This window comes from Eublepharis macularius, chromosome 4 (assembly GCF_028583425.1).
Source record: "Eublepharis macularius isolate TG4126 chromosome 4, MPM_Emac_v1.0, whole genome shotgun sequence".
NCBI classification, from domain to species: Eukaryota; Metazoa; Chordata; class Lepidosauria; order Squamata; family Eublepharidae; genus Eublepharis; species Eublepharis macularius.
In genome coordinates, this window is record NC_072793.1 from 159647460 (window position 1) to 159674726 (window position 27267).

The 27267-nt window shown below is 44.1% G+C and overlaps 1 protein-coding gene across 1 annotated transcript; it reads right to left on the reverse strand.

Annotated features, from left to right (window-relative positions):
• Positions 1–3178: 3178 nt before the first annotated feature.
• Positions 3179–21530, reverse strand: POU5F1 (POU class 5 homeobox 1). The gene is made up of 5 exons (XM_054977025.1): positions 20916–21530; positions 7585–7696; positions 6215–6345; positions 5596–5757; positions 3179–3475 (listed from the first exon to the last, which is right to left on the reverse strand). The coding sequence occupies exons 1-5, from the start codon at positions 21528–21530 to the stop codon at positions 3179–3181; spliced, it is 1317 nt and encodes a 438-aa protein (XP_054833000.1).
• Positions 21531–27267: the final 5737 nt, after the last annotated feature.

Consider the following 27267-nt stretch of genomic DNA (forward strand, 5'->3'; position numbering starts at 1 on the left):
ATATGTAGGAGCTTACCCATCCTCCCCCTTCCAGTCACACTTCCCCCTTAAGCAAGGAACAAAAAAAAAAACTGTGACCAAGGCAAGGTCTCTTGCCAAGGCTGCCAAAGTTCTAATTTAAACAGCTGAGAAACCCACCCCTCTACACTACAACAACATATCGCCTTCAAAGGAAGGGCTCATCTATCTCTCTGGTTAGTCATATACATGCTGGCCTTTTCTCCTATAGGGAACTTGTCCCCTCCTCGTAGGATCAAGGACTTCACTTGAAAAATGTACGGTGGCCCATAGCATTAGGCCAAGCAGAATAAGGAACGCGCAGTAGGCACGAGGACAGTAGTTGGCCCACATGTTTGTCTGGCCCCCTGCATATTCCAAAGCAGTACAAAATATGTATTCAAATCCTGCTTCAAAATGCTGGTCTAGTGTGGGGTGGCGGGGGAGCTCTTTAACAGCCAAGAGATACTCATCTGCTTTTGCAACCAGAGACTAAAATGACACTTGCTGGGAAATTTGCTTTTCTGAAATCAAAAATAAGCTATCTGTGTAGTTCTGCAGCAAGAAGAAAGAGGAACTTAATAACCAAAGACTCCTATTGTTAAGGTGAAAATAGGGTTTGTTGCTGCAAGTATGTTGTGTCACGTTGCTTTATCTTCGGGAGGGAAGGACGGTTTTCCCTTTGCTACGGCATCTCTTGCTTTGTAGCAGGCATTGGTGAAACGAAATAAACCTTAAACTGCAAATTCATTGTCTCTCATGAATGTCTCCTTATAAAAATCACGGATTCCCAACTTGTCTTTCTTTTCCTGGCCTGCTACACCACTGCTGGGCATCAGCAGCTCAATTGTGTAATGCCCACGTATTTACAGAGGCTTTCAGACTGTGCTGTAGGAAATCCGGGGATTCATCAGCAAGATCATCAATGGTAGATGAGCAGTTCTCACACTACTGCTGACCCCTTTCTACCATGTGATCCATGTACTCTGGCGCTCTTTATGTGTTTGAAACTTAAACATGACTTTAAAGAGCTTAGCACTGCCCAGGGCTTCTTCAGTAGAGAGATCTACATAGGGAGTGCTCCCTGAAGGGAGAAAGTGCTTGAATCCATCAACTAATCAGAACTATAATAAAAGAGATGCTCATAAAAGCCCAAGGTAGCATGCAGCAAGTGTTCAGTACACAATTATGATACACTGGTGAGGCACCCTCTAAAGGATGAGAATGCTTGTTCAAGTGTGGCTGTAACAGGACTTCAGGTCTGAGCCTCCCCCCTTCCCTGCACCCTTCATATCTATCCCCCCTTTCTTAAATTCCAGTTAGGATTTTAGCCACTAGCAGGCAGCTGCTCACCTCTGCACACCTCTTGTCCCCTTTGCTTTGAAGCATGTTAAGCACAGCAAGACTTCTCGTGATGGGAAGTTTGACGCTTTGCTGTCCATGCAAATAGGTTTGAGATGAAGAATGGGGACTAGGGTACTGGATGATACCACCAAAAAGTTCCTGGCGCCACTCTCAAGAAAGAGGAAGCCATTCCTTAAGTAAGGGGCATTAGAAAGAATAAAAGTGCAAGCTCCCCAATCGCGTCTCCCTTTTTTCATCGGAACAGCGTCCCATCTGTTACAGCAAGGCAGCGCAGACAGAAACGGCAAAGAGGTTTGCAGAACTGTAGGATGCTATTAAATGAGTTTTGCACCGAGATAAAAGCCTGCTGTCACAGGGAAGCCGATCCAGGGTAGGGGATGCACCAACTGCACAACGTCAACCGGTCCCCAGTTTGCTAGACAACTGCCACACAACACAAGGTTAGCAATTTTTAATTAGGGGGCTCTTATGAGAAAAGTATACATAAAGCAGAGCACCAAAAACAAATTTAAATTTTGTAAACAATCACAAGGCAAAACATCAACACAGATTTTAGTTTTAAAAGACTACCTCCCCACATACAAACTGGAGGCAACAATACATATCAAAGAGGTAAAAAGGGTTGGGGAAGGAAGTGAGGAGATCCTAAACACTTCCTACTGGATTAAGATCGTTGCAGAAAATTTAAGGTACTTGTGAACCGGGCAAGGTAGATGAGACATTCCATTCAAAACCCATGGAGGAATGCGCTCCTTTAAAATATCTTGACATTACACATTTTAGAGGCGATGTGGATATTCTACAGCTTGAAGGAGCATCCTGGATTTTTTGAAACCCCAGCCAGTGAGTTTCAAATGGACATCACGCTTTTCCAAAGACAATCAACAAACACTAGCTTCAAAACTAGTTTTGTCTCTTTCTCCATATAGATTGAGAGTCGAGAACAGTGGTGGGACAGGAGAACTGAAAAGGAATCTTTCTAGAGGCAATACTAATGATTCTTTGAAATCAATGACGTTCTTCTGATCACTGCAAACTCTAGAGCTTCTTAAAGACAAACTCCTAGTCAAAATTGACATGATCCAAATATAAAACTTAGACTGGACTATACCGTTTCAGAATACCCTTCCAATAGGGGAAAAAAGCATCCATGCGTGTAAAGGCTTAAATGTCAGGAGGGATAAACATTTAGTTTTCTCTGTGTAAGGATTTCCCCACGCATGGGGAGCAATTCAGCCATGAAATCTCTACCTGCAATTTACAGTGGGACAGTCCAGGAACAGTTTTGACATCTATGCTTGATATGGCTATATTTTAACTCACAATTTGGTGGCAGAATGTTACATAAATGTCATTCACTTTAGCCTGATAATGCCTAATATCCTTAGAATTGTAGATTCTTTATTCTAAAGGGCAGAGGGAGTAAAATATTCCTGAATCTCAAAGGGCAGATACCGACGGCGCGAAGACTCTAGAACACCTTTTTGAAAAGCCCTGTCGGGAGGTAAACACCCTGTAGCTTGGGGGTGTTATAAGAAACCAATCTAGAACCACAATTACAGTTGAAATGAGATACCACGTCACCTTGCATTCTGGGTGGTGGTGATAGGAAGTCTTACCCATGTTTCCTCGACAACTAATAACAAGAAGTCCTGCATCCCTGGTTTAAAAGACAAAAGCAAGACAAAAAAAATACCCTAGGCCTCTCCCCTTCCCAAGTATCCCCCTGGTTAAAAATTTAAAGGTGGCAGGATAACACTTTTCCTGTGATTTAATTTTTTTAAAAATCGGAAGGAGAGGTTTGTCAGAGGACTTTTCAGCTTGAATGCATTGGGTGGCCCATAACGGGGGTGCCAGATGTGGGGGGGACAAAGGGGTCTCCTTCATGGAACTGTGGGAGGTAAAGGGCAGCGAAGGCAGCTGTGTTATAGCCCTGGGGATGGGGAGGAGGGGCTAGCTGGTGGTGGGTGGGGCTGAGCCCAGGGGGCTGAGCTTGAAGTGGGCCATGAGGGAAAGGCGGCTGCAGAGCAGGACCGTCAAATTCATCCCGAGAGCCAGCTCCTAAGTTGCGCTTGCCCTTCTGGCGGCGATTGCAGAACCAAACCCGGACGACCTACAGAGGCAAGGTAAGGGAAGGAGGGAGACACATAAAGATTACTGCCAAAGCAATCCCCCACCCCCATCCTCAGGCTGCACACATGCCGTGTTATGCCCACCCTCCCATTTCCTCCATCTTGCAAACTGATCCTCAGAGTTGTACCACCCGCCTCCTTTGGATATTATACCGTCATCCGTGCTTCTGGAATCCCCACTTCTGGTGAAGCCTTGGGAAAGCATGCCCTCTTAGCCTTTGTTTCTCCATCTATGCTTGACAGTGTCCTTTTCCTCAAGACTATCTATCAGCTTAACTCACCTCCTTTAGAATCGCATGGATGGAAGAATGAGTGCCTCACTAATGCCACCCTGAGGTCTGGGGAACCATCGACTATCAAGTTTGTTGCTAAAAGCGATCTCGATAACGGTGTGAAACAGGGCCACTCACAGACAAGAAAGGAGGTTCTGCGTATTTGGGTCTCCCGGGACATATGAAAAGTACTATACTGTTTTTAAAAACCCCAAATGGTCAAATCAGGACTGAACATGCTTATTGACCACTAGGGTGCCAGAATATTGAAAACAGCTTGGTATCATGAAAAACCAAGTAGAGGGGGGAACTGGTCTGCTCAAGCTCCTAAAAGCTTATAGTATCTTGGGACAGGAAGTTTGGGATAGGACACCATTTCCAAGTGATTTAAACACGCACACAATCTTTCACCGGCCCCCAATATATACATAAGCTAATACTACTAATTGAGAACGAGCATTAGCAGACTGAACGAAATGAGTTCACCTGATTCCACATTCAGAAACGTAACCTTGTTCTAACTCAAATGTGTCCTATGAGCTTCTCAGGCCCGGCTGCGGCTATCTTGGAAAGATCTTGAGGCCGCAGTGAAAAGCTCACTGAGAACAGGTGTTTTGTGGCAATGAAAGAGGCAAATTTAAAGGGACTGACATTAAGAACCAAGTCTGGAGAGAGACTCGGGTTCAAACCCTGCCTTAGCCCTGATGGTGGGTGACCTTGGGTCAGTCATTCTTCTCAGTCTAACCTACCACATGAAGGCAAAGGATTGTTATGAATGGGAGGGGGAAGGAAGCCCCGTACGCTGCCCTGAGTTCTTTAAAGAAAGTCAGGGATAAAAACCCTAATGGAAGCACCAAACACCATCATACTGTTATCTAATTCTACAGAGTAGCCAGTGTACTGTTGTAATTGCTTTATCTGAAAGATGATGCTGGAGCAGCGAATGGTACAGGAAAAGGCAACTAAAATGATAAAGGGGTTGGAGCACTTTCCCTTTAAGAAGAGGCTAACACATTGGTTCCTTTTTTTAACATTTAAGGCACAGGTGGGTGAATGTTTTTCCAAGAGCCATATCTGGATCTCTACCTGCTTTTGAGGGGGGGGGGGGTGTTCCATATATTGGCTCTTCTGGACCCATGTAAGCAGTCGCTCCCCCCCCCCCCCCAAAATGCCAATAACAAAAAACATCAACTTGGCTTTGAACACTAAGCTTGGATCCCATACTCTTCTGCTTTTGAAGATGGAAAGTCTTCTCTCTGGCTACTGCAACTTTGCCCTTTCTCACCATGCTGTTTGACCCTAGAGGATAAAATTTCAGGATTGTAGCAGAAGGCGGCAAGGGGAGGTACTTCCCCTTTATCTAGGGCAGCCCTTCTGAAACTACGGAAGAGCTAAGCCTAAGAAGTCAGTCCAACAGTGGGCCATCTTCAGGCGGCTTGCAGCCCTATGGAAACCTGCAGCATTTGGCCACATACTGCAACTCTAAAGGTGCAAATAGCACACCACCCCCACAAAAAGACATGACATGGTAAGATTAATCTGGAATGACAAAAAGTCAAGATTTGCCTCTTTGGGGTATGGAAAAAAATTAATCAGTGTTTTCCCCTTTTATCCAGCCCTTCCTCCAAGAGCTTAAAGCAGCATACATGATTCTCGCTGTAATTTTTACACTCACAACTACACTTGTGAGGTCGGTTAGGCTGAGAGAGAATGACTAGAGCAAAGTGAGTTTTATAGCCAAGTGGGGATTTGAACCCAGGCCTTGTCCAACATTCTAGCCACTACACCAATCTGGATCTTTTCTCAGGAGCAGCAAGGCAGTCACTCACATCCTTCTCCAAGTGGAGGTCATCAGCAATCTGTGAGATCTCCTGCAAGTTCGGCTTGGGGCAGCGCAGAAAGTAAGTCTCAAGCGAGCCCCGCACGGTGGTCTCAATGCTGGTACGTTTGCGTTTCCGAGCCTGGATCATGGCCGACTCCGAGGAGCATAACTGGGAGACAGAGGAGCAAAGCGGTGGTTGGTGATGCTGCTTAGATATATTGTGAGCACCACCCACAAACAGCTGAACAAGCCCTTCCACCCCCCCTGGTGCTCTCTCTCATAGTACCCATAAGGACACTATACCCAGGTCCTTCAAAGGATTCCTGAGCCACTAAAACATGAAGTTGCCTTATACCAGATCAGATCATTGATCCATCCAAGTCAGTACTGTCTACTCAGACCTAGCAGAGGCTCTCCAAGCTTTCAAGGTCAAGGTTTTGCACACCACTTACTAATTGATCCTTTTAATGGGAGATGCCAGGGATTGAACCGGGTACCTTCCGCATGCCAAGCAGGTGTTCTATCACTGAGGCACTGCCTGCCCCCCTGTCAAACACGGACTCCAAAATCATATCCTGAGCAAAGATCTAGAGCCTGTGCTGCCTCTTCCCACCTTGGTAGCTCACCTGCTGTAAGTTTTCATTGCTGTCTGCCTCGTGCAACCAGCGCTGAAGAAGCGGCTTCAGTTTGCACATGTTCTTGAAGCTGAGCTGCAGGGCCTCAAAGCGGCAGATGGTAGTCTGGCTGAACATCTTCCCTGCAGGAGAGCAGAGAGGGAGGAATCAGGAACATTGGCAACAAACACCCATGGGAACAACAACCCCACCTTGGAAAGTTCACAAGACCCGCATGTTATTATGTAAAAGATGTTGTTTCCTGGCAATAACATCTCTAGTTCTTTTGCATGATCATCATACCCATCGAAAGTGGAAAGTCCAAAAAACATTTAAGACAAGCAGCCTTAGCAAAAGTTATTCTCTCTCAACTGCTTTCTTAAATAGAGGGGCTTTTTGCAGCATTTCCCAAATACTGATAGAGTCTCGCTTCCTCAGGCAAGCCATTCCAGAGGATCAGGGCTCCTGCCAAAACTACAGAAGAGCGAAGCCTAAGAAGTCAGTCCAACAGTTGGCCATCTTCAGGCAGCTCGCAGCCCTATGGAAACCTGCAGCATTTGGCCACGTACTGCAACTCTGAAGGTGCAAATAGCACACCACTCATTGATCAGTTGAGGACAATCTAGTTGTCCTGGGTAATGAAACAAAAAATAACAATTGGGAGGATCAAAGCTGCTGCACAAGTGCATGCCAATTGAGATTTTTTTAAAAAAATACACCGGTCACAGATTGAGATGGGCTTTAAAGGTAAAAGCTAATTCCTAGAACTGCAACTAAAAACAAACATGCAGCCATGTGCAATGTGCTCAGGTTAAAAAAAAAAGGCAGCTACAAAAGTTTCTGGATTATCTTCAAGGGTGGAGCCATATAGAGCACAGTATAGTAACCGAGCCTAGAAGTTACAGAAAAATCTTGAAAAATATCGGACACTTCAGAAGAAGGTATTCAATAGCACCCCAGTGTTTATTATGGTGTTGCATAAATACAAAATCTGTGTAAACTTTATAAATCAAGGTTCCGATTTCCAAAAAAAGAGACTTGCGTTTAAAAACTCCATTTGGAGAGCTACTTAAAAACAAGAGCAAACCTTGAGATTAACAGGCCTTTGCAACATTTTTGTTACGGAGGAAGAAGTGAAGCAGATCTGTAATAGAATTGCTAATATTTTTAACTCTCCAATCCCAAAGTTTTATACCCTGGTTTTCAGATAAACCCCACATTTAAACCCATTATCTGTTGTAAAGCGATTAAAAGAAGAAAATGTAACTTTGTGGCTTTCTCTATTATTCTTTTTCTACTACTCAGGACCAGTTTGGCCCATCAAAGTCCCTTTTCAAAGAAATCAAATTTCTTCACACCCAACACTTTCTAGGGGTACCCACCGTACAGCACTCCCAGGGCAAGTCCCACATCTGCCTGAGTGAAGCCCAAAGTGATTCTTTTGTGTTTCAGTTCCTTGGCAAACTGTTCCAGTTCTTCTGAGGTGGGAATCTCCTAAGGAACAACACATAAAGGGGGGAAAGTCTTCATTTAAAAAAATTAATAAAACCACTACTCCCCCCACACACACCCTACTCCACACATAGCTTTTAGTATTGCCAATTAATTAGCATTTTACAGGTCTGACCAGTAAGGCAGTGTTCTACCAGGTAAACACTGCTAGTTTACTACTGATTGTGTCAGGTTCCTATTTCCTCAGTGGCTCTGCTGAAAGGCCAGTATTTTTTAAAAACAAGCAAACAAACATCAAGTGTTGGTTACCCTGTAACAGCTTTGTTCCAAAGCGTCCCAATCACTCAACGTCAAATTACTTCAGCTTTCGATGCTAGCTAATCTCCAAGACGTTTCTTGGCATCAAGGATAGCAAAAGCCACACTGCCATACAGAAACATCCCTTAGTAGGTGACACATGAAGCTGCCTTTCACTGAACCAGGCCCTTGTTTTATCATGTTCAGTTCTGCTCTCCAGAGTCTCCACAAGAGGTCTTTCATATCACCTACTACCAAATCCTTTTAACTTTTAACTGGGGAAACTAGGGAATCGAACCTGGAACTTTATGCATGGAAAGCAGATGCATTACTACTGAGCCATGGCTTCTCTCCTAAAACTGGAACAGCTTTTCAAAGATAGTCATGCTTGAAACTTGTTTTAAAAAAGAAAAATCTACAGTGCACCACAATAACGACGCAAAGCGAGTTCCTAAGGACTAAGGCCGCAAATAGTAGACAAGAGCAAGAGTCCAGTAGCACCTATAAGACTAACAAAATGTGTGGTTGGGTATGAGCTTTAGTGAGTCAAAAAAGTTCAAACCCTACCACAAATTTTGTTAGTCTTATAGGTGGTACTGAACTCTTGCTCTTTTCTACTGCTACAGACAGACTAACACGGCTACCCATCTTGATCTAAGACCTCAAGGTTTAAGTGACTATGGTGTGTGATTACCCAAAACACTGGTATTTTTTAAAAAAGCTCTACCTTCAGGGAACCTTTTCTCTACTGTTGTACCTGCCACAGAGAATTTACATATTATAGTGAATGCCAGAGCGTGGGTCAGGTTTGTTGGGCATTGTAATTCACAGAAACTGAGCGTTAATCATATCTCCTCGATTTTTTTTAAAAGAGTTGAAAGTGCAGGAGAGGGGGGAGAGGGAGGGCAACAAAATAGGTCAGGTAAGAGGTATGCAGGGGCCGAGGGCAGTTTTTTAACCCTGCTCTCCAGTTTCCCAGATCTAACACACACACACACACACACACTCACTCTACTATTTGCCTCACAGCAGAAAATATATAGTGCTCCCACACATCCCCTCCCCCCGAGTCAGCTTCAGCACTGGGAAGAGGTTGATCTCTCCCCTGCTGCCACAGTGCTGCACCCACCCTCTGTTCTAACTTTTTTCCTAAAAAAATCCCAGATCGGAGATCTTCCTCAGTTGTCTGGCATGGCCTTGCATGTGCGCTCAGTCATTCCCACACGGCATGCATCTGCACACTGCAGAAAAAGACTGGTAGTAGCAAACAAAGTATCTGAGGGAAGAACATCCACCATCATTGTTTTTCTTGTTTAGACATCCAAAGAAGCTTGCCTGAAGAGATGAAACTCCAACTCAAGAAGATAGGCCAAGGCTATGTCAAACTGTCTACCAATCATAACCCAAACATCCACAAACAATGCTTTTTTATTTAAATACGTTATTTTTAAATAGTTCTATAGTTTTTCTGTTAACCTAACACAAGTATAAATAAATTCCCTAGATAACAACTAATTAGGGCTGGGTCTACCCTTTACAGTAACTAACTAAGTAGGGCAGGCTTGTCAAAGGCCCACCCTGAAGTGATTGAGCTAAATTCTTCTACAAAAGATTAAGTATGGCCCCAGCACTTGGTAAAAACAGCAAGAAGTTGTGAGACTTGAGGCTCACTCGGGCTGCCAAGATCCTCTCTCTCCCTAAAATCTATTCAGAATTTGATGAGACAGATAATTTGTCCTCCCACACTGTATCCAGAAGTGTAACTTCTCCCCTAGAGATAAATAAGAGCCAAGCTACAAGGGACGCCTGACACAGGTTGGACACTTTTCAGCTTCCCTCAAGTTTTGATGGGAAATGTAGGCGTCCTGGTTTTACAGCTTGGCTCTCCATTACAGCTGCAAGACCAGGATGCCTACATTTCCCATCAAAACTTGAGGGAAGCTGACAAGAGTCCAACCTGTGTCAGGCATCACTTGTAGCTTGGCTCTCAGGCTTTCCTTTTAAGGGTATGGGCTGCTTCACACATAACAGGTTCAAACATAAGACTCTTGTATGTATACAGGCAAGACCTCATCACATGCAACAATCGTGCGTGGTTTTCTTTAAGTGCATTTGCTCTTGAAAACCAGTCAAGCATAGTGTTGCCAGCAACAATACAGTCAAGTGTACACACAGCCATTTCCCCTGCCCCCAAGGGCCAATTCTCATATTAGGAAGTCCTCATGGTCACCAGATGTGTTTCTGTCAGGTGTGTACCGGGAATAACTACTGGAAACTCAACTCCCAAGTCTGTGAGGGCCCAATTTAGATCACAGCAAGAAGTGAGAAGGATCTTAAATCCGTGCCATTTTCCTAACCTAAAGTGACCTCAAGTAACCCAGGAACCAGTATTTTCCCTAATAGGAAAACTTTCAAGTAACTATCAGTACACCTTGCTGGATCCCTACACACCTGAGAATTGAGTTCCCGAGAGGGGAACTCCAGGTGTACATCTGACAGAAAGTCCTCATTGCAGCCACAAGGGCCTCATAAGGTATCAATCACCCAAAGTTTGCAAATCTCACAGAAAGTCCACGTGCTTACCCCAATGACCCAGTTTCCTAGACAGGAGGTACATTTATGTGTTTTTGCATCATGTAAAGCAGCTCTAAGTAGCTGGTGCAGACAATACTCAGGTGAATTTAGATCATCAGCACCAACAGGCCTTCACTTGGTTTGCTTTTGAAGCTATTTTAACCCCAATGCATTAACGTTGCGGGGAACGTTTCATATTACCACTGTTTGTTATGGTTAAAAATATATATTGAGTGCTAGCCTTCAAAAAAACATAACATCTCATATCTGAGAAACTGAAACGTGAAACGAACAGATGAACTTACGGCTCTCTCAGAGGGCTCAGGAACCAAGGCTTTACCTCCCCCTCCCATCTCTTCTAATTGACTAGACCCTCCTTAGTCTGGCGGAGTGAAGCAAATACACACAATCCCCAGCCTCTGTTTCTACAGCAAGGGAAGTAAACAAGTGCCAGGCGGAAATACCTGGGAGATCCAAGAGGATATCTTTTTATTTTACAGTCGTTCTTTTTCAGCCTAGGGCCAAGCCATCAGCAATGAATGAATGGTTACCTAGGAATCTGGTTACCCAACTCCTTGGCATCATCAGCATGGAGTGATGGCTTCTGTCTGACCCTGATGGCCCATCAAAATGTCTTTCCCAGATATTTGGGTATTTTTATCTGAGCCACTGCCCCCTCCCCGACAGAAAGCCAAAACAAAAAAACCACATGGATAAGACAAAAGATTCCCCCTTCTCAATCTCCTCACATTCCCAAAGCTTCGCTTACAGGGAATGCTTTATGCAGACAGGAAATCATACCAACCCTCACCCTTCCATTATACAAGTTTAAACATTAATACATTTTCATGCTTCAAATGCCATCTCTGCTATGTTCTGGTGATGCAGAGGGCCCGTGACCAGGACGAAATGTGTTTTGCAGGATCGGATCAGACCAACAGCCAGCACAGTGTAGAGGTTAGGTCTGAAACCCCACTCCTGCCAGGGAAGCTTGCTGGGCCAGTCACACATGCTAAGCCTAACCTACTGATGTGGTTATTGTGAGCATAAAATGAAGGAGGCAAGGATGTTGTAACACGTTTTGAGTCCCCATGAAGTAAACAAAGCTGCTCCTGTGCACTCTCCAACAGCAGAGATACACCCTGAGGAAGATAATCAAAGTATGACAATTTTTTAAACACAGACCTTTTCCTCATTTATCCCTAACATCGCTGATATACTGCCTGCGAACATGGAAGTTCGATTAAGCCATCGCGGGTAATGGTTTTCTTAATTTGCCTATTTTTTTTCTAAAAGAGACATAAGCATATTGTATAGCTATGCATTCCCCAGGACAATCTGGATGGAGACTTAATAACCAGCACCCAAATACAATTGCAAAATCTCATCTGTTTGAGAAAATACGAAAGGAAGAGTCCAGCAGAGAGAGAGAGAGAGACAGCATCTCTCAACAGCTATACTCACCATCTATTAGCAGAGAGAAGTGTCAATTCCCATGTAGCAACAGGCATAGAGCGGTACATCTCTCCCATTTACTGTCTTAATTTCCCAAGGCAGACTAGTGTGCTCCAGTACACAGTTTGGGAACTGCTGCTCTTGTCCATTTAGAGCATGTTCCCATGGGATAGCTCGGGAGTTGGATCCATGTTGCAAATGGATGCAGCAAATCTCAAGACTGACCGGAACTATATCAGCACGAGGCGCTCCTGTACTACTTGTTTCTTGCTTCCATAGACAGTTTTCCTCACACTGGTGGCTGGAAAGCCAGACTTTAAAAAGCCAATTTAAATCCAACAGCTATCACCCAAATGCTGTATGGCCTTGGCCAAGCCACCTTCTCTCAGCCCAAGTTAACTGCAAAAGCCATTTAATATTAGACTAAGACTCAGGAGGAGAGCTGCCAACTCAAGATCGGAAAGTTCCTGGAAATTTGGGGGTAGAGCCTGGAGCGGCCACAGTTCACTGTTCACAGCGGAAATTTCCTCCAGGGGAACCAATCTATGTAATCTAGAGGTAAATTGTAATTTAGAGAGATCTCCGGGCCCCACTTGGAGGTTGGCAAACATACTTTGGAGACATCAAACCCCTCCCAGTCATGGAGCTCACAGGTTAACCATTGGCCAGACATTCTTTGGCATCCTAACCTACCTCACAGGCAGGATAAAATGGAAGAGGAAAGCCATGTATACCGCCTTGAGAGAGAAGCAGTGTGGAATAAGTGTAACTGACCACTTGAAAATCAACACAGAATGTGAACTTGCACAAAATGGAGGAAAGAAGGGCCCATCTTGCATACAGGCATGTTGTCAACGTGGAAACACTCTGTACTTCTCACTGACAGACAAGAGGTGTGTTTGTGTGGGGAGAAGAAGATACGAAAATTAGCCTTGAGTATGACACTAGAATAAGTAGTATCTAAAGTTACTCTAAGGACACAAAATGTGATCCAGGACTTCACAGGCCTGCCCAGCGCTGTGCAATAAATAGTGTAAGTTCTAGAGCAAGCCTCAGGATCCTCCAACATGTAGGGTTTCTGCAGCAGGTACTCACAGGATTGGGGAAAGGCCCCTGAAACAGTGACAGTTCTCCACTGGAGCAACACTGTTCCCTCAGGGCTGCTAACAGCTAGGGAACGGAGTAAATTCATCCTTCAGGGCAGAAAGCCTTTGTCAAGGCAGAACCTTGCATCTGCCCCGACTTATTGCAAGGAGTTCTAGGCCAGCTACTACTTTTCCTTTCCACTTGTTTACTCCTCTTCCAAGCTGAAGGGTGGACAGTGCAGAAGAGAAGTACACATGACTGCTGAAGTTACTGCTCTCCGAGGAGCAACCTCACCTTAAGTGGGCACTACAGGTTGCTTGTAAGAAAAAGAATCCAAGATCTGTAAAACTTTTGTAGAAAGTAGCGCATAATTGTTAGAGCTAATCATCAATGTTCCCCTTTCAGCATGAGCAAGGGTGGGTGTGAAGGGTCTTGTGTGAGAAGGGGGGAGGTGGTTCTGGTTAAAGGCTTCATTGTTGGGTGAGGCTGGGTTTCTGATATCTCAGAGTCCGTTGATAAGATCTCTTGCACCCATGTAAGGAATGGAGGTTTCTCAACACCCCACAAAACCCCAAACACATCTGTTATCTTCTCTTTTGTGAATGATTCTTGGGATGGGCCGGCTCAGTTAACAGCTGCAAAGAAGCAGGTGGAGAATGTTTTGGATAAAGGAAGGTAGATCAGTCTGAGATTACAAGAGGGAGAGTTTAGCCTGACAAGAGGGAGCCTTAACTCTCAAAAACTTATATTCTGGAAATCTTGCTGGTTCTTAAGGTGCACTGGACTCAAATCTTAGCCTTCAATGTAATACTTTGAATGGAAGCCATGGAGGATTGCCATCTTACATTCCTGGCACTGCTCCTGTGCCAGAACAGATGTTAAACATATCTGAGACCCAGATGAAGGGACTGGAAATGCATCTGCTGCTTGGCCTCTGCATGCCGGGCTGCTGCGACACACAGAGTCAGAATCAAAGGCAGGAACTCAAAGAGGGCCAACCCAGGTTTCCACAGTCACGGCAGGATTCAAAGCTGTATCTCCCAGGGACCACTTTCAAATATTTACACAGGCTCACAACACACAAAGCCAGACAACAGACAAGATTACATAGCAGTGGTTAGAATGCCCCACTAGGATCTGGGAGACCCAGGTTCAAATCTCCGCTCTGCCATAGAAGTTTGCTGGGTGACTTTGGGCTAGTCTCTCTTTCAGTCTAACCTACCTCACAGGGTGGTTGTTGTATGGATAAAATGGAGGGAGGGAGAACAATGTGATAAGCCACATAAGCAGGGTATAAATATCTAAAATAAAAAAATACGTAATAAAGTACTTGTTCCCTAGGTATCCAACATAGTAGACCACAAGCCAAGATATCCTGGCTTTACTTCACCACCGCATCCAGTTTCCTGGCTCTACTTTCCAATGCTAGAAAAGTCTAGAGGGTGGCTTGAGCACATTCTGCAAAAGCAATAGGAGAGGAGCCACAAGTGAGGCATGCACACAATTTAGCCCTTTCTATTCTGCCCCAGAAAAGTGGGTGGGGGGAATCCCACAGCTAACACCAGGCTTCCCCACCCCAACACACACGCAGCGTTCCAAGCCTTGCTTTCAAGCCCAAAGCACCAGTTCCTGAAATAATAAGCACAAGACTCCTTTGTGCTAGGAGATGAGAGTTGTTTTTATATCATCATCATCATCATCATCATCTACTTCCTAGCAGCACTGATTTTTCTAATTTGGTTGTTTGGAAGATATTGTTTGCCCAACCAAATCTTCTGGGATTAGACATGCTAAAAACATACTGTAATCAGTTAACAAGTGCCTTGAAGCATGTACAGAGTTTCTTTCATCACCATGCAATCACTGCCAGCCCCCTCTACATAGTTTCACAGCTGCTACTCTGTAGCTACCCCACCACCTTCCTAAAAAAAAAAGAAAAAAAGAGCCTTCACCAATTTTGATCACCACCCACAAGAATATAATTTTACTGTGAAAAATCTGGTGCTTCATCTCCATCTTCATCTGCTACGAGCATCTGTCTCATGACATGATGCTGGAGAAGGAGAGACTGCTGGAGAACAGGGAAAGGGAGGCTTCTCTCTCGATTGCAAGGAAAGAACAGAGTTGGGATGCCCCAGATGTGAAAGTTTCCAGGAGTTTCTCAGGCTCTGTTAGCATAAAACTTGTTTGTAAGAATCCCTTTCCATTACGGAATGCGCCCCTTTGACAAACCCCATGTCGACAGCTTCTTCTGTCGCTAAGTCTGTTTGCCCATTGATGTTCTGTTACCAAAGCCCTTCTTTTGTGCTGGGAAACATGTGGCTACCCCCCACATTCCTTTGCATTTGAAAAGGCCACTCTAGCCAGTTCTTGGTGGTCAAGAGGGCAGAAACTTGGATTCAGAATCCCACAGATGAAACCCACGGCCCTATCTTCTAGCAGAGTTTTTTTTTTAAAAAAAAAAAATCAGATTCAAGTTTTGGTGTTTTTTAAATCAGATTCAACTGAGAAGAATTCCAAGTCAGAAAGCATAATAAGTAGCAAGAACAAGGGGTCACAAATTCAGGTCTCTGGAATTACAGGATGGAGGAGTAGAGAATTACTGGAGTCTTCTCCAGCTACCACCTGTGCCCTCATCTGGAATCACTAATAAGGGATTCCACGTATCACTCTTTACCACAGGGTGGCCCTTTTTAACACACACTAATCAAATTCAAAATGGCAGCAGATACACAGCAGTGGGGAACAGCAGCTGGCTCAACCTGGATCTCCAAACCTGCTTTACAAGTAGAGATCTAGAATTCTCAGAACCCTCATAAAAGTCTGCATTCTTGCTGTCGTTTGGGTGGGGCAGGGAAGAAAAAGACAGAAAGGTGGTCCCACGTTCTCCCAGGCATTGAAATCGTTATGATCGGCAAACCAGATACAATTAATACCAATTTTAAAAATTAGTTTAAGGCTAGAGCAAGACTGTATGGTAGCTCCTTTAAGGCCCTGTTTGTTTCTGAAGAAAGCTGATCCACAAAAATTTTATTCTTACAGATCTAATATTATTGACAATCTTCTGACTACCTGGAATAAGAGTCAACATAAATTAATCCCACACGTTTGTATGTTGGTCTCAGCAGTAATACAGCTGGCCTCTGCAGCAGACTGGTCCAAAACAGAGTGTAAAAATACAGGAGTTAACTGATAAATCATAGTGCTAGGATACGAAGTAATTTAATGCAAAAAACAGTAGCATCATTTCAAATATCTCCAAACGAGAAGTTTGCTAAGCTTCATAAAGGTGAAATCATGTATAAAATAAGTACATTTGAAGAGTATTGGCTGGAAAAGAATAATTGTACTTTGTCTAAATTCTACAGAGTCCTATTGGAATTATTTTGTGGCTCAATTCCAAAATATATTAAGTGGAAGAAGGCATTGGGGTCGTGAACTAAAATGTTTTGTCTTTATTCTCGAAAGGTTCCTTGTTTTCTGGGAGCTTCCTTTTCAGAAAAAAAAGTTGTAAAACATTGCATCAGTTCCCCAAAAATGCCATATCATCATACTTTGCTTTATAACAACTGTGAGACTCACCTTTCTTAAAGGATGGAAGTTGAAAGAATCCCTGCAAAAAAAGACTGGATTCTAAGAACGAGAGGAATATTGGTTCTGATGAAATGTACAGCCCCACAACACGGTCAAGATGTCCAGGCATTAGAACAGCAACGGACAATAATTTCCTAAAGAACAGAGGCACAATGATCTGACCCATAAACCTGTGAAAGAACTGCATACTTTCCTACATGGTTCAGTTTTAGGTAGATTCTGTCTTTTTATTCTAACAAAAGTAAAAACACAGAGAGGCTTCAATGGAATGTAGTGGAGATGTTCCCTTAACTGCATGGGTTTTCAAAACATGGGAGAGATACTGCAAAACTTCTGTAAAGGGGGAGATAATGACCTTGGGATTGCTGGGAGGGACCATTGCCTTTCCTCCCAAATAAATTCTGTAACAGCAACCCACCTGGAGACGGAGCTGGGTTTTTGAACAAGCTAATGGTCTCAAATACAATAAAAGGCTCTAAATTCAATAAAAATAAAGATTACTAAATTACTATTTTGGAAAGGATAATGCTCTTAAACTTGACATAGCTTAATGCCTAAACTGGCCTGGCTTGGAGAAGTTTTTTCTCATGTCCTTAGATCAAACAAACAGCCAGACAGGCCTCCAGCAAAACTTTGTAGGAGTGAGTAAAAGAGTTGAACAGAAAGGGTAGCAGAACTGCACAGATAATTTTCAGCATTTGTACAACGAAGCCATAGAGTCTCACACATTGAAACAGAATGAGCAAGTCAATGTCCACACAAGTACCATGAAGCTATGGACTCTATTGTCTCTGGTACGCACCTCGCATTCAGAGAATACAGCATCCCATGGGCCACATTAACTTCTTATTTGAACTAGATTACTTTTACATTCTCACCAGGAGGGGCAGGGGATGGGGAGAGAGCCCAATCGTGATGGGTTTGATACTGCTGGACGAACAGAGAGGCTTGGTGAAACAGATTGGAATGCACCATCCAAACATTTCCCCTGCCCCAAGTCTTTAAGGCTTCAATAACAACCTCATCAGATACTAATATTTTCAATAACCAGGAATATAGTGACAACTTAAAGACTAAAACAATTGTATTCTAGCATATGTTTAGATGGCCTACTTTGTCAAAAAAAATTAAACTAGAGTTAAGAAACGCTTAGAATCATCAGTCTAAATTCACAAAGAAACTTCAAGGCAACCTTGAAACCAGAGTTTAATGAAGAACGCTAAAGAAATCCAAAGGAGCACTGCTTAGTCCAGTCAATCTCCCATTCATAACAACAGGAAAAGAAAGGGGTACAGCCGGCTCATGGTAAGAGAGTGTTAAAGATCTCCAAAGGATGTAAGATGGTGGACCTGAGCAGTTCTTGATGAAAGCTATAAAACCTTCCGATGGAACTTTGACTCTTGAAAGCTAATACCTTGAAAATCTTGTTGGCCTTTGAAGTGCAACTGGACTAAAATCCTGCTGTTCTACTGTAGACTAACACAGCTACCTACCTGAAACTATAAAATCCCAGGTTCTACGATAAGCTAGCCTAGGATCTCAAGACCAGTATATTAAGACAGCTGCCCAATATCTTGAAACTCACTCATGAGCTCCTAGGAATCAAATCAGTTTTAGGAGTATCACGTGCCAGACAGGTATTCCCCAGGGTTTCCTCAGTCCATAAAACATTAACAACTTGTCTTCAGTCAGCTTCAATCCCCTCCTCCATTACTCCAGGCACTTCCCCCAATCTCTTCCATCCCACAACAACTTGGACATCCAGTTACTCCTTTCCTGCTGCTACTTCCTTCCCAGTCTTCAGAGATACTATATCAGAATCCCACAAATTGTGCGGCCGCAGCATCTTTTTAGAATCAGATTGAGGGGAGGAGGAAGAAAAAAAACAGAAACTAATTCCCTAGAGCAGAGATCAGGAAATGTTAGCTTCCTTGCTTTTGCTCTTTCCTATACTGTAAAAATAACACACTCGCATTGCAATCCTAAACACTTTCCTAAACACACTGATGTCACTGTTCGTTGCAAGAGGGATTGGAGCACATTCCTTACAAGTATTTTAGCGGGGTGAGGTGGGGAATCACGATATAGAATTGTGAACTATGTGAGAAAAGTGGGCTCTCAGGATTTCCCAGCAAAGCAGACTCAGAACTGATTGCATTATTTGTCCACACAGCGCAGATTTTGGAATCAGCCAACGTAAGACGCAGCACCGGCTTTAAAAAGATTTTTAACAAATTCATGAAAGATAGGACTGTTCGCCGTGATGGCTTGGTAGAACATCCACATCAAGAAGGCAGTGCACCTTCAAATACCAGCTGCTGAGGGTAAAATACAGGAAAGAGCTACTGCTTTTGTCCTGTTTATAGGCTTCTCGGAAGCATTTGGATGGCCACTGTTGGAAAAGGATGATTAACTAGATGGACTTTGGTCGGATCCAACAGAGCGCTTCCTATCTAGTAACACCTGGTAGCAATGGGAACAGTTAGCTTAATTTCTAAACAGTGGCGACTCAAGCCTGTCTCGAAACAAAACTCTGATCTGGAGATACAGGAGAGACTATCATGCAATATATACTATTCTGGTCACCGTGACTCAAAAAAGAAAAGGAAAGGATCGACAACAGTATATAGCCTCTGAGTTTTAGACTCAACATCGGTTGAGCAATCAGTTAAAAGATGGCCTTGAGCAAACTATTCCCTCACAATCTCCCTTCACCCCCCAGTGAAAACACTGAACAACCACCCTTGCAGGGTTGTTTGGAGGCATTACCATAAGGCACTCTGCACCTTAACATTAAAAAAACAACAACAAGCGCATCTTTCTTCATATGAAGCATTAGAACAAAATATTCACCTCAACCTGCCATGCTTTCCCACTGCCCCACCATAAATTCCATGGTGCAGAGTCCTGTCTTTTTTAAAAAATATTTTCTTTTTTTTTAATTTCTACCCCTCCTTTCTTCCCAGAACAACTCACATCTTTCTCTCCTCCATTTATCCTCACAGCAACCCTTTGAGGTAGGTTAGGCTGAGAGGTCACCCCAGCAAGCTTCCTTGGCAGAGTGAGGAATTCAAACCTGGCCCTCCTAGCCGACACTCTAACCACTTTATACCAGCTAATAAATAATAATTAAAATAATTAGAAGAAGCAACTAAACTGCATAGTGAAACAAACTCAGTGTACTGGTACCCCTTCGTCCCATGCCCTGACTTTGGGGACTCACTGCCATTTTAGTTATTTCTTTAGCTCTTTTCAAGGTTCTCTTTTCAGCAGCTGTCATCCACTCTCACAGCCAACCATCATAGTAAATCATAATAATCCCATTTCCTGAAGGGGAAAACTGAGTCTGAGAGAATGACTTTCCCAACAGGATTAGAATTCCAACAGGATTCTAGACTCCAACAGGGCTCTGGAACTCTCAGTTTCACTAGGTGCAGATTCAATGGGAAAACTGCACCAGATGAATTTCTGCCTTCTACACATTTCTTAGCTGGTACGACACTACTGGAACTCCAAACAGGTAGAAGCTATCCACCATCCAGGATGTTGGATCTCTGCTTTACATCAACAGGTTAGTTCTGAATACTCTCACGGGGTTCCTGTCATTTTGTTTGTAAAATATATCTATTTAACATTTCTATTGTATCTTTCCCTGTGGCTCAAGGCATACAAACAATAAACCCCAAATTCCTCCCCCCCACGCCACACCCTAATAAGTCCTAATACAGGTTTATCCTCATGAAACCATGAGCGATGGCAAGTTACCTAAAAACCTTCCTGATTTAAACAGAGATTTGGGCTCAAGGCTTCTGGGTATAGGTCTAGCATTCTACCCAGTAATCCTCTCAACAGATTTAATAACCAAGCCAAGATCTGACGGACCTAGAAGCAACTTCAAGCCAGTCTGTGAACAAAGCCTCGAGAACTAGGTTCTGTTGCAACACCGAAATGTTAGTAAATACCATTTAAATGGTGCACTTATTGCCTAAAACAAGCGGTCACACAGAACAGGAAAACAAACAGACTGCACATGTGGTTACAGATCATTATTAGCACAGACATATAACCTCTTTACGAAGTTGCTGAAGGAAAGCCTTGACTGACAAAAGATATAGAAAGTCTCAATTCAATGCCTCTGGAGATGTGGGCTACTCCACACCCAGAATGGCTAGTGTTCCAAGGAGGGCCTCAAAACAATTATGAAGTTCAAAGAGATCTTTTGAGGTCCTCAGAATTTTCACCACAACTTCCTTACCTCATCTCCACTGCCTGCTTCTTCTTTGACTTCTCCAGGGGCCATGGGCTCCTCCGGACTTCTGCTGCCATCACTTCGAGGGCTGCTGTCAGCACTGCCTACCTCCTCATGCTGGCTCACAGGGCTGCTGGGAGGCTGGAGATCATAGGCAGGTGACAGAGCCTCTTGGCTGTTGCCAGGTGCTGTACGGGCTAAGGTGGGAGGCACAAGACAGCCTCCCGCCCAAGGGTGCCCGTAGTAGGGCCCTGGTTGGTCACAGTCAGGTTCTACCTTGATGTCAGGCTTTGGCCCTGGGCAGGCCTCGTCAGCCTGAGTGACCCCATAAGGCCCCATCACCACCCCCGGATGGTGACCCCAGGCATCCCCACCAGTGGGAAACGGGTACCACACTCTAGGAACATCTCCTCCACCAGGGAGGGACTCCATTATCCCTCCCTGTGGCCCATAGTCAGGTTTAAAACTATAGCCCTGTCCAGGAGTCGCCCCATTGAAGGCTTCAGGCAAGAAGCCCCCAGCAGTTTCATGATGAGGGACGGCAGGAAGGTTGTTAAGATGGAGGCCTTGGACAGGGAAGGGGTACGAACGCCCCAGTTCTCGACCCAAGTGCCCTGCCATGGTGACCGAGAGAGGGATGCAGCCCAGGCACCCAGAAAGTAGAGTTCACACCTGAAGTGAAGACAGAAAGGAAGAAACCAAGGGGACCCCAAAACCTGTTGCAGAAAGTAGCAGAAAATCAACAGGGACCCTAGGCACCCAACCCCCCAAAGCAGTCCCCCGTGCCTCTCCTCCTTCCCCCCTCATCCAAAGCTTCAGTCAACAAACCCGACAATCTACCCTGCTTCTGCTGCCTTACCACTATCAAGGAATCCAGACACCCAAGTAATATTCAAGCCAGAGCACTCCTTGAGACCGTAAACTGAAAGTAGGTGGTGATAAGAAGTTGTGACCAGCACAGCTTCAGTCAAGTGGGGGAGAGAAGATACAGGAGGTTAAATAGCTGGAGGGGGGGGGGGGGGAGAACAAAGCTTGAAAGCGGGATCCAGCTGTCGATTTAAAAATAATTACAAAACCTGCCCTCTCCAGCTCCTGTAGCCTTCTTCCAAAAGGAACCCGGGAATCCTAGAGACTGGGGAGGAAGAGAGAAAACCCACAAGAAACTGAACTGGGAAGGGGGTAAAGAAAAGGAACCCAAAGGGACTGAAGCTCCTAAAGGTAACAGGAGCCAGTCAAGAAGAGAAGAGCCAGGTGGGAAGGAAAGACCCCAAACACCTAGAAGAAGCAGAGAGAGAAGAAAAGGGAAGGAGCCTGTCCCCTGACAAGAAACCAGCATGTCTGAAGGAAATAGGTCTGGGAAATCTTAATGCTCGCCATCCTAAACTCACCTCTGGCCTAATAAACCCTCCCAGGCCACGCCCCTTTTCCAGGTATCGGCCAAAGGAAAGTGATGGCTGGGGGGGATTCGCACCCGCCCTCCCCACCTCTGGAGCATGCATGAGTCAACTCCCCGCCAGCCCTCCCCGGGAGGAGCTTCAAAAGGCAAGTCAAGGTTGAGTCCCAACATCTCCTCTTCCCTCCCTTCCCCCCACCAAAGCCATGGCCCTTCTGCCCAGCAGGCTCAAGGGCCAGCCATTCCCCAGCCCAGAAGGCCCATTCAGGCCTAGACAATAGACCCTTGGACCCACCCCGGGGGGAGGCTGAAGATTGCTGCGTGTGATGGCTGAGTGGGAGGGGAAAGGGTTTGGGAAAAGCGATAGAGTGCTTCAAAGCCGAAGGGGAAATGAGGGAGGAGACCCGAAGCCTCAGAAGAGGGCCCACGGAGGGGCCCAGGCGGACTCCTGGGGGCCAGTTTAAGATGCCCACAGGCCCCCGGGGGGTTCCGCGGGAACAAGGAGAGAAGATTAAAGGAAGCGTGGGTGATTCTGTGAGGGGAGAAATGAAAAGTCTTTTTATTAGAAATAGATTTATGATTAATTAGTCTGAGAGCCCCTCATGTTGCCTCAACAATGCCCCTATTCTGGTTAAAAACAGGGCCACTTTTTCAGGTAAGGTTCCCCTGGCAGGCACTCCAGAAAAAGCTTTCCCTTTAGCCTCACACGCACTGAGTTTTGAGATGGCTGAGATAGTCAGCTGTTGATTAATAAACCTGGTGGATTTCTGCCTGTCATTAAAGGGAGAGAAGCCCTACCAAGGAAAGAGAGCAAGTGGAGGTGGGAGGGTAGTGTGGCCAGGGGAGGGGGGCTGGGTTCTTTGGAAAGGAATTGGTGTCTATTGGCAATGATAGGAGTGGGGAGGGTAGAGAATGGAGGTGAGGAGCCGGACTGGGCTTCCATATCAATTTTAAGAGGCTCTTGGGGACCTGGCAACCCTATGTATAGGTGAGTTACAGCCACAGCTATGCAAAGATGGACATGCCTGAGGCCATTTAGCCACCTAAAGATCCGCATAGCATTGAGATGCTCTACTCCCACTGTTCAGGGATCTACCATCTTTGTTCAAGTAAAGAGTTAATTTGGTTTAATAAACTCCTTACAGCCCCTCCTAAACAGATTTATTCAGATTTCAGTCCCATTGGTTGCAATCCTAAGGATGATTTACAGGGGGTAGGCCCCACTGGATAACCAAGGGTTACTTCTGAGTAAAGTCTGATTGCCTCAATGGGCTAGGATTGCTTACTCGGGAGTAAATCTTAGATCAGTCAAAATTACTTCTGAATAAACATGCAAATGAATATATGGTATGGGTAAGGTTGCAATTTTATGCAATTCCTGTTTCCAGGGAGTAAGCACTGCTGAACTGGGGTACTTACTGCCAAGTAAACCTGCATAAGATGTACAACCTATTCGTGGGACTTATTTCTGTGTAAACAAGCTTAAAATCATAAACTAAGCATCTACTTCTCTGAATGCTTATTAAGAAATAAATCCCATTGAGTTTACTGTACTATGCAGCTTGGTTTTTTGCAAGTTCTTTTAGAACTTGCAAAAGTTCTTTGCACCACTGTTCAGTTCCCAGAAAACTGGGACTGCAACCTTATTCCCCAGCATATATGTTTACCGTTTATATGAATGCTTAGGCATTCCCAGCCCTATGATGTCACCAGAAATAAATCCTACTGGGTTCAATGGTACTTACTCCTCAAAGGAAACAGGAGTACCATGTTAAAGATGAGTAAAATGTATTCCAGAAGAAGCTTTTGTGAGACAAAGTTCACTTCAATAAAGCTGATGCTAGAATAAATTTTGTTAGTCTTTAAGGTGCTGTCGGATGCCTGTTTTATTTTACTGCACAAGCAGATAATGCTAGAGGTACTAACTCCCAAGAAAGTGTGTATAGTACTGCAGCCTTCCAGCATGATCCTGTGTGTGTTTACTCAGCAGCAAGTCTCATTGTTCCTTAATGCCAACTCCCAGGTAAACGGGCGTAATCTTTCAGCGTATTTTGATTCCAGCTGTGTTTTATTGGGGAAGAAACACAAGTTACACACTCTCCTTCTGCATCCGGTTGTACATAGCTAGTAATCCCACTATAATGAACAAAGTTAAGCCAAGAATAAACTCAGTATTGGATTAGACCCAAAGAAAAGATAGAGCATATTCCCCTTTAAACAGTTTTGCTGTTAATGTCAACGTTATCAGTGTAAGGCTTGCCCCGCATATTCTGTTAAGGTCCATAGCCAAGAGAAGTACTGTTTGTTTTCCTCAAGAGCAGAGGTGGAGTTGGATATAGCTTCAGGGAATATGATTGTCTTGAAGATGGTAAGATCAGACCAAAGGTCCATCTACTCTAGTATCCTGCTTCTTTCAGTGGCCAAACCTGTATCCCTATGCAGAAAATGCAGTAATAGCCCTCTCCCTCCCCCGCCCACAGTTTTCTTCTCTAGCTGAAAACTCCTTTCAACCCTTCTAAACAGATTTGTTCAGATTTCAGTCCCATTGGCTGCAATCCTAATGATTCCCTAAACAGATTTCAGGTTTCAGTCTAAAAGAACATTTCTGTAACTGCATCTTTCAGCTGTGTCTCCAGACATTCTCCTTGAAATAGGGGAAGGGGAGGTGGAAAAGTAGATGTGAAACCTTCCTTTTCAAGACAGGCTTTTAATCTATAACTAGAACAACATAGATTGTTTTGTGGTAGGCATTTTAAATGGAATTGTTGCATCTGATTGGTAACGATGTTTTTGCTGTAAATACTACTTGGTTGTTTGCATGGTTTTAACTGTCAGACTTTAACAGTTTGGGGATTTATTGTTCAGGATAGGAGAGGTGGGCATTGCAGAACAGGAAACATATGATACAAAATCATTATAAATAAATAAATGGCTATGTGAGTGGAGTGGTGCATATGCGAAGCCCTTGCAGAGAAAAATTAAAGTATCTGTTTTCTTTTGCTTTTTTGAGCACCACCTGAAATTTAGACAAAATCAGGACATATCTTTGTGTCTGTATTTTCCATAGCGTTTGGGTGACAGTCTGTCCAAATGTTTTCATGTGGAATTTTTCTCCAGAATTTTATTTTATGTTATTTATAGTCTGCCTTTCTCACTGAGTCTCAAATTTTGAAAGCTTTTTTTTAAAAAAGTCATTTCTGTTATAGTAAAATTGGCGTTTGGATGAATACAAGACTGAAAGTTTATTAACAGAACGGAAAACCAGCTCCGCCTACACAGAGAGATCCATTAGGTCTCAGAACCAGGGTTCACTACAAAATAGGTCTGATCTTAACATCTATTTACCTTAGCTTTTAATATTATGTTTATTGTAGAGAGTCGATGTGGTATAATGGTTAGAACACGGACTAGGATTTGGGAGACTAGGGGTTTGCCAACTGGCAAGAAGGAAAATGTCCTGTCCCTTAAACAGAGGCCTAATGTGTAGAAATGGGGAGTGGAAGTTTTTCATAGCATGGAGATAAATATAATATCACCTGGTATTTGCAGCTGATTAAACAGACAGCTAGAGGGACCAAATTAAAAATTGGCAATCCAAGGGGAAACCAACTTGAAATCTCCACTCTGCCAGTCACATTCAGTCAGTCTAACCTACCTCATAAGGTTGTTGTGGGGGTAAAATGCTGTGCCTGTTACTTTATCCTCCTTGGGGGTAGGGTGGCAGATAAAAAGAAAACGTAACAATTGTGATAATATTGTAATTTATTTTCGTTAGTTAATAAATAAATAAAAAATTTTCAGGACCAGGCACGGTTGTAGTTATTGCCGATAATAACCCAAGAGAAATATAACACTTGTGACCCATTAAAAATTCATCACAAAATACATCCATGGAATAATCTCATGAGGCTAATCTTGGTCCAGTCACCTACCTCACAGGGTTGTTGTGGAGCTAAAATGGAGAAGAGAATCATGCATTGCCATTATTGGAGGAGAGCTACGATAAAAACCCAATACTGAGCTCACGTTAAAGCATTATGGTTTCACTGTGCAAACAATATCTGTAAATCCACTCATAATAGTAATCTGTTGGAATGGCTTTCCCACCAGCAGACAATAAAAATTCCTACAAAATTCCAGGCGCCATCCTTCTTTTAGAGAGCTCAATTATTCTGGTTCTAACCACTAATAAGCACTGCCCCTCAAACTTTTCAGTACTGGTTGCTTGACATTTAGTACTCATCAAGGACTATAAAGTGATCAAATCTCAACTGATAGTTGACATATAAAGCCACAGGAGTCAAGTTCTCTCCCTTCTCTCTCTCTCTCTCTCTGTACCCCTCCCTCCCCTAGAGGTGTCAAAGCTCTGCCACCAGGACAATGTATCAAAGGGGCTTCAGTCCCCATTCTCTTGCTAAACGAGCTGTCAATTTATCAATGGCTCTTGCCAAGGCCTTGATGGGTTTCCCGTGGGGTTGGTTTCCTGCACTCCTATTCTCTCTGGCCAACAGGGGTTGTGGCCCCCCCACTGCCTATCTCCAAAAGGTCCCATCAGCTTCCCTCAACAATGAGGCATTCACACCTCTCTAGTCTTTGCCAGTGCTCCCTCCCCAAATGTATCCACTTTGGTTGTAAACAACCTCTTCCACTCCCCTGTAAGGTGGAAATCAAGGTCATTTGCTCCCCCCAGAAGAGCACCCCCTCTAACTGCACCTCCTTAATAAGAACCATATCCCTTCTCACCTGAAGATGCTGCATAACTGGACAATGAAAAGACAAGGGGAAAAGACTAGAGTGACGGTGAAGAAGGACTCAAGGACAGGATGGATGGATCCCGTGCTAGAGCTCCTTTTAAAGCCTACTCTCTGACAGTGATGGTGGTAAAGAAACAATATTTCTCTGCTGCCATTACATCCTCACAGGTGGTCAAGGGCCTATTTATTTATTTTTATTGGTTTACATTAT

Excerpts from the sequence above, each read along its gene's own strand:
- POU5F1 (XM_054977025.1), bottom strand. The coding sequence starts at position 21,530 with ATGGCAGGGCACTTGGGTCGAGAACTGGGGCGTTCGTACCCCTTCCCT. Across the intron at positions 6,346-7,584 it reads TGCCCTGGGAGTGCTGTACG|GGAAGATGTTCAGCCAGACT; the intron begins GTGGGTACCCCT and ends GCTCTCCTGCAG. Across the intron at positions 3,476-5,595 it reads ACCTCCACTTGGAGAAGGAT|GTCGTCCGGGTTTGGTTCTG; the intron begins GTGAGTGACTGC and ends TTGCCTCTGTAG.